Raw genomic sequence first — 8,053 nt, forward strand, 5'->3', positions numbered from 1 at the left:
TGCTAAGATTCAAGACCACTGCATTTCATTGTAAAATCAGGACTAAAAGTCCCCTAAGGCAAAGAAAATACCTGCTGAAAATCTGCTACTTAGGCATGGAGCTGGGAAACTAGTTCTGCATGTCCTGCACCAGAGGGAATATTTAATATTTAACAGAGATGTGAAAATGTCCAACAACACAATAGTTATACAATAAAAGAGCACATACATGACTAAGTTAGAAAATATTTAGAGCCAGAGGTCAAAGAAGAAAGGTGTACATATTTATTAAGATGTTACAAAATAAACGAGGGATTCGGTCTGATGGAACAAGAAGCGGCAATTGATGCATATTCTGTAAACTGAAACTGCATCTTCTGAGCTTCTCACAGAATTCTATGTGTAGCACCACGGCGGCCATCTTGTGATCCCTGCAGACAGTCCTCCTGCGCTGAGCACACAGTTTATCGGTACTTGGAGGTCAGGACACCAGACACTGCGGCCAGGAACTTGTCCCAGGCAGCCTGGCACTGAGGGGTGAAGTCAGCAGGGAAGTGGGCGGCCAGTGTAGCCTGAATGCAGTGGGACAGCAGCTGAAAGAGAGAAAGGCAGAAAGTGAACACCACCACCCAGGGAGCACTTGGACAAACCTGGATTAAAATGGAAAGAACGTCCAGTGATACAATGGCAAATTCACAAGATACTGAGAAACTCAGTTTGTGTCCTACATAACTGGTAAAAACATATACAAATGGTATTTTATTTTAATTACCAACAACATTTCATTGAAAGTGCAAGAATGGTACTTCCTCAAAAAAGCAACTGTATTTCTCACTGTGTCCAATGTTTTATCCTCACCACTAGCAAACATTTTGCACTGGCTTTCAATCAAAGAAAGCCAAAATAACAAAGGAATTGTGAAGTATGTGAAAGAGTTCCCATGTAGTATTCTTTTGCGTACTCTCATGCAGCCGTGGTCCGTGCAGGTAACCGCGGTGGGACCAGGTAAGGGGGATTTTGAGGGACAATGCCGAGGGGAAATGTATTATTTATTTAACTTTCCCTTAGCATCGTCCCTCAAAATCCCCCCTGGCGCGGCCCCACTGCCCCATCACTGTTACCTGCACTCTCATGCCTTTGTCAATTAGTCCCAAAACTTGTGAAATGGGAATCAATTGATACAATTAGTACAGATAGACAGGACTGTGCCCTCTTTGCACTTTTACTAATAACGAGTTGAACATTTTAAGGCCAATTCACAAAGACATTTAATAGTAGTAAATGGGTATTCCTGTGGAATCTCTGATTAACTAAATCCATTCCATGTAGATACATTTTTTGTAACAACACCAGGTAAATATGGTGGCGGCAGCTAACTTTACCAGGAAGGAGGGTGGGGGGCCACCCACACACACATACACACTAACTCACTCCCATGCATTCAAACACACACACACAACCATTCACAACACTTACTAACAAATACACATATATTTATACAAACATACAGGCATGCATGCACCAAACATTTAAAAAAAACTTAAAACTTACGGTCACTGTAGAGAGGAATGCCTCAGAGGTCCCAAGAGGGTTGGGACTGATGCCATCCCGATTAACACTCAGCCCTGGGCACTTCAGGGCTTAAAACTGAATCGCCCAGGTCCGAGGCAATCAGGGACACTCCCCCACCTCACAAGAGGGAAAGTCCTTGAGGAACCAGGCTGAGGAGGTAAAATTATCAGCCTGGCACAGTTCAGATCAGGCAGCCAGGAGCATGCTCCTTAAGCGCTTGTCTTACTCCTGGCTGCCTGACCTGAACAAGTAGAGTGTCTGTCACGCCGACCTTTGCTGAGCCTGACAGACATTCCTCTTGCTGGGAAAAAGGTGCGGAACGTAGCCCAATAACCCAAAAGGATAGGCCGCAGCTGTGTAAATGTACAGGGCCACACAAAGCACCTCAGTTTTAGAAAAAAAGGTTTCTTAAAGGGGGCAGACCAGGCTCCTCCAATAAGTAGCTTGTGAGCTACTGGTAGCTCCCCATATACCTGCAAGTAGCACTCGTGTATACAGCCCAGTTTACTAAATTAGAATATTTTGCTTAGCTAAATTAATTTATAATACCAAAATTAAAAAAACATGTATTTGAGCCAAACATGTGTATTTTCAAAACTTATAAGCTGAAGTTTGTAAAAAATGGTTGAATTTCGAATATATGTTCAAGGCAGATAGTTGAGAGATAAATCATGCAGTGTTGGGGAGGCTTATCATTTATTTTACCTTGGCAACAGAAGCATTGCTGCTATGACTTCTATATCATTTATGTTGAGACATTCCACAATGGGAAATCCATTGTAACATTACTGCTGGCACACAGTCAGTCAGTCAATTATCTTTATTCGATTATTAAAAATCATAAAAGAACAAGCATAATTTCATAGCAATTCATCAAAGCACAAGTTAATACATAATTATGCAAATAATCAATATTTAAAAAACACTAGAATCACAATATACAGACGAAACATGTAAAAATATTATAAATATTAAAAAGAGACCCTCCAGAAAACAAACATTTAAGAAATAAAAAGGGGAAGTCAATGTTCAGTGTTCAGTAAGGTGCCTAACTCTAGTACGGTGCTTATTTGCACGTGCTCCTGCAACTAAAAAACTAGCAACATGGAAGGCTACTTTTACATTAGGAAGGTGTTGCAAAAACATCAGGGCTGGTTTAACCTGAATAAAACCTTGGTTCCGCAGGATTGGAAGCAAATATCTTTTTCTGATGTCGGTGTAATGTCCACAAAACATAATAAAATGAATCGTATCCTGGGTGGAAAAGTGGTCACAGTCACATGGTTCAGCATCAACAGGTCTATTCCAAGGTTTAAAATTGCCCAGAATAAGGTGGATCAAATCAAAACGAAATCTCGTTAAAAGGAAACGATGGTATGGTTTAGTTACCAGGAGAAGGTATGGTTCCATTCCTGGGACAGATGTCAACATACAATGTTTCCTTACCGTGGGTTTTTTTTAACTCTATGGCTTCCCTCTCCAGAACATATAACTCAATCAGGGTATTTTTTACTGTTTTGAGATCTTCCTGTCTTATCAAGTCTGGAGAAGAGAAAAGCTCCGGTCGTCCGGCAAGAGTCAGCTGCATTTGTACATATTTTACCCACGGAATGTGTAAGGCTCTATCCAGGGCTAAACAATCTTTTAAAATAATGTGATTTAATGTAAGCTCCTGGTTAAGCCAAGTTTTCATCCATCCAATAACTGGGGCTACTTTTAAGGTGTCAGTTATATAGCCCAGTCCTAGCTCTGCGTGCAATGCGTAGGTGGGAGTCGATTGGGGAACTGAAAGCAGAGATCTCAGAAATTTATTTTCTACTTTCTGGATTTTATCATGACTAGTGTACCCCCAAATGGCAGAACCGTACTGGGCAACGGGCACGCATTTTGCTTTATAGACTTTGATAATGCTTTCCATGGGGCGGGCACCTAATTTCTTAGCAAATCCAAGCAACCCTGCTGCCGCTCTTGCAACAGCGTTGCTTTTAGCGGAATTCTGGGGGCCCCAAGTGCCCTTTTCATCAAAAGTCACCCCTAAGTATGGGAAAGATGGGACTCTCCTAACCTCTTTCCCTGTACAAAAAAATGTTTTTGTCTTTCTTTTCCTGCCTGCGGCTCCTGCGATCATTACATGGGATTTCTCTGTATTAGTTTTCATGTCCAACGAGGTCATGAAATCTCCAAAGGATGAGAGGAGTTTATTAGGTGCCACTCCGGAGCGTGCCAATAAGACTGCGTCATCCGCGTACAGGAGTACAGGTAACTTTGTCTCGCCTGCACGCGGGATGTCAATGTGGGATGCAGCCATGACTCCCTCCAGGTCATTTATATAAAGAGTAAAGAGGAGGGGGCAAGGATACACCCTTGCCTGACCCCCCTCTCCGAATTAAATTGGCAAGTGCATCTTCCTTCCCTAGTCACTCTGACCGAGGTCATAAGGTCCCTGTGTATTTCAGCTAGGTATCCAACCAAAGGGGGGTCGATGCCCATGGCCAAAAGGATCCTCCACAGCTTAGCCCTGTTGACCAGGTCAAAAGCTGATGAGAGGTCCATAAAGGCCATGTACAGGGAACCCCCCTTGGCGGTTACATATTTATTTAAAATTAGTTCCAGGTTTAGGCATTGATCTAAAGTTCCTATTTTGGCTCTGAAGCCATATTGTGCGTTTGAAAGAACACTCTTCCCTTCTAGGAGCTGGGTCAGTCTTCCTAAAAGGACTCTCCCCAAGATGCTGCTGGCACACGTTCCTGTTGAACTGAGGTGATCACTGTTGTAGTGGTGCATATGGTGGCCACTAATGTAATCTTGTCTGATGCGGTCAGTATTATAGCTCTAATAATATTAGTAGCTCACGATGCTTTTCATTGAACATAAATAACTCTTATTACAGAAAAGGTTGGAGACCACCGGGGCAGACATTTTATTTATTTGTATACTCCCTTACAATCTGCTATGGTTGAGAAACATTCAAAACAAACACCAAGATAGACGCTTGAAGTATGTGAGTAGCAAAGCTGTGCAATTATAGATTGATATTTCTTTTTTAAATTCCTACCGATGGAGGGCTGTTTTTGAACTGATTCAAACTTGTTCACTGCTGGCTCACCTGGAAGTTTCCGGGGTCCACGCGGAGGTTGTAGGCGTGCAGGTCACTCAATTTGGACAGGGCCTGGTCCAGGCTGTCCAGGTGCTTAGCTGCCTCACCGATGGCACACAGGACCTTGCCTCCATGTCGCTTCACGTCAGCAGAGCCCGGGGAGAGGTCGAAGTGGCTGAAGTAGGTCCTAGTCTGACCGAAGCTGGCAAACAGCCTGGGGAAAAGGACACATCAGCTTTAATAAAAAATGCTCTAAAAAGCACACTCACATCAATATTCTATCCAGCACTGTAACCTCAGACAACAAATACATATATGAAATGGCTATTGCTGTCGTAAAATGGAAATACATTTGTTTTGGGCATCACAGAAAACGTAAGGAAAGATAACATTTGTCACAAAAAGTCTGCCCCGAAAAAAGGCCAATTGTTAGATCAAAGTTTTGGCCCAAAATTCGAATCGACTATAAAACATATATGGGGCAGATGTATCATCCGTTTTTTTTGTCGCAAACGCTGCGATTTGGAAAATAGCAGCGTTTGCGACAAAAAAAACGGGATTTGGAATGTATCATTCAAAAAGCCTCGCAATATTAAGGAATCGCTAATTTAGCGATTCCTTAACATTGCGAGGCTTTTAAGAAATGGCAAATTGCGATTTAATATTTGAAATGTATCAAGCATTTCAGTGTTGCGATTTTTGACTAAGAATTCGCAAATTACCATCAACTTGTAGTTGGTGGTAACTTGCGAATTCTTTTCAAAAAGCACTTTTTTTAAATTCTAAAGGTGCCATATGACGCTCATACATGCCCTTAGGGCATGTATGTGCGCCATATGCGTACACATATCAAATTCAGGGGTGCAGCAGGGTGTCCTTAAGACACCCTTGCACCCTTGAAATTATTCTCAATTTGCGATTAGCTATTTGCTAATCGCAAATTGAGTATAATTTTCCATTCATTCCTATGGGCCTCCTGGCCCATAGAAATGAATGGGAAATTATTCCTTAATTGCGATTAGCAATTTGCTACTCGCAATTAAGGAATTCTAAGGAATCGCTAATAAATAGCGGAATTCTACATACATACCATTTTGCACTTCTCAAATAGCGATTCCTTAACAATCGCTATTTGAGAAGTGCAAAATGGTATCTTGATACATCTGCCCCATAATTACAGTGACCCATTTGCTCTAACCTCTTATACCTGTTGGCCATCATCTCTGAACATTTCCTTTATGACTTGCAAGCCCGTGCCATTGTCCAGAAGGCTCCAAACTCTTACCTCGTAGCTTCTAATCTCTCCCATTCCTTCTTTGGCCTCTAACTCCAACTCTTAACCCTCATAAAATCTAACCTTTTTCTAACCCCTCTTGGGGCTGTAACCAATTTCTACTTTACTGTAGGTTCAAAACAGTTACCCCTATGGGATCTAACCCCGCGGTCACTTCCTCTAAGCACACTAACCATTTACCACTTCACCCAAGGAATAACTTTTTACCACTTCGTCCATCAGCCTTACACTCTTACCGCCTCCCCAAAGTATTAACCTCTTACCAGTCCCACTATAGGCCTTAATCTCTCCTTTTGCTATCTCAGCTGTCCCAGTGACATGTATGTGCTCCATACAGATGCCCCACCATGTTTAAAGGGACTGCGTACTGTCCAGTAAAAGCCCAGGCTGTACACTGCCCCTTGGGCCTACATTGCTTTTGGCGACGAGGCGCAAAGATCCGTAAAGCACAATGACAGCTTTGCTGCTGGTTCGCTGCTGGTGGAGACACGGAGAACTCTGTGTGCTCATCTAAGACAAGCCCATATCTAAGCTACCTGGAGGATCCATGAGTTGGATCAGAACACAGCCAGCTATGCCAGGAAGGTGAACCAATGTTGAAGCCAAGAGGTTGTATTTAATGGTAAACATCAGTTTGAGGTCTATGTACACTAATCCGCCGGCGTGAACACCATATATGTCGAACAATCTTAACCAAATAGGATTCATAATTTTGTCTAGCAGGAGCAGACCACAGTCACCGCACACACACCCCTTGAGCAGAACTCAGGAACTTTTAGGAATCTGCAATGATTTTAAACTCCTAACTGTTTGTAATGCTGGAATAATCAATTACATGTCAATAGGAAATGGCTAAAAGGCAAAAGTCACCCCCAGATCTGACTGTCTCTTTAAGAGAAGTAAAAAACTAAACACAACTGTCAAAATGTGCACCGCCATCATGTAGATCGGTCTTACTTTAAATAGTTACACCCAATACTACACACAGAGAGCGGGGGCATGTCTGAGTAACCCCCTCCATAGTCCTCACCTGTCCAAGGCTTCTCCCCCGAGGGCATCGCAGTGCCCAGAGATCTTTTCACAGAGGCCGACCACCAGGGCCTTCTCTTCAGCAGACAGAACCATCTTGAGGGTGAGGGCTGGCGGGCTCAGGATCAACAAGAGATGGAAGTTGGAGACAGTCCATGCTCTGTGCCGGGCAGAGCCCCTTTTAAAGGGCGAGGGGGCCGATGAGCCTGGCAGCCTTCCACCGTGATTGGGCAGTTTTGGATTCCACCCAAGGAGGCGGGGCTATCTTATCTCCTTGAAACACTGGCAGGGAGCAGGTGTGTCTTTCCAGCATGACGTGAAAAAAGGTCTAATCTGTGGGTTGCTTCATTAACTTGGCCAAGAAAGACGTTTCTGGAATTTCAAAGATCTGTTTAAAGGAATTGTACATTGTTTTAGGTCATTTTGCTATTAACAATGAACTTTCATCAATCCTTGGAAAGGTGTGCAATTGAAAACATGCCCACTCTGGTAACAGAGAATATGGCACGTTGGATTCTTACTCGGTGCTGAACTCACATTGAAGATGACAAAATGCATTTGCATGCGAAAATATGCCCACACGGAGCCATAGGTCAAGCCGGGTTGGTAGAAAGAACAAACATGAAGGAAAAGGTGACATCTTCGTTTTTCACAGTTTCATGTTATAGGACATTGGTTTAAATACAAAGAAGGAATATTTACCGACCAAGTTCTTTTTCCGAGTATTTCTAATTCAGATGCAGGCAGGAGTTTGTGCCCAATAGACATTTTAAGTCGTGCACAATTTTTCTGTTTATTCCGCAAAAAAACTCCTACGAATTTGTGTAGGGAAAAAATACAAGTTTTCCATGTGTCACTGTTCGAAAAGGGGAGATTCAGACTATAATATTACATTCAGTTTCTTTCTGAGGGGTGGATACGGGGTGTAAATGTATTACTGCATCCGGTACATACCGCAGCACATTCCTGCAAGAAATGCCGCTGGCCGCGCGACATGGAGGGGAGCATGGGCGAGACAGCGTCTTAGTCCCACACGCCGCGCGAGAGGAGCCTGCAGCGCGCCAACCCCCCCATGATCCACC

At 43.1% G+C, this 8,053-nt stretch overlaps 1 protein-coding gene across 1 annotated transcript; it reads right to left on the reverse strand.

Annotated features, from left to right (window-relative positions):
* Nucleotides 1-331: 331 nt before the first annotated feature.
* Nucleotides 332-7,115, reverse strand: LOC147685248 (hemoglobin larval subunit alpha-like). The gene is made up of 3 exons (XM_086939611.1): nucleotides 6,973-7,115; nucleotides 4,658-4,862; nucleotides 332-572 (listed from the first exon to the last, which is right to left on the reverse strand). The coding sequence occupies exons 1-3, from the start codon at nucleotides 7,065-7,067 to the stop codon at nucleotides 444-446; spliced, it is 429 nt and encodes a 142-aa protein (XP_086795737.1). The 5' UTR covers nucleotides 7,068-7,115; the 3' UTR covers nucleotides 332-443.
* Nucleotides 7,116-8,053: the final 938 nt, after the last annotated feature.

The sequence above is a fragment of the Lissotriton vulgaris genome, chromosome 10 (assembly GCF_964263255.1).
Source record: "Lissotriton vulgaris chromosome 10, aLisVul1.2, whole genome shotgun sequence".
In the NCBI taxonomy this organism is placed as follows: domain Eukaryota; kingdom Metazoa; phylum Chordata; class Amphibia; order Caudata; family Salamandridae; genus Lissotriton; species Lissotriton vulgaris.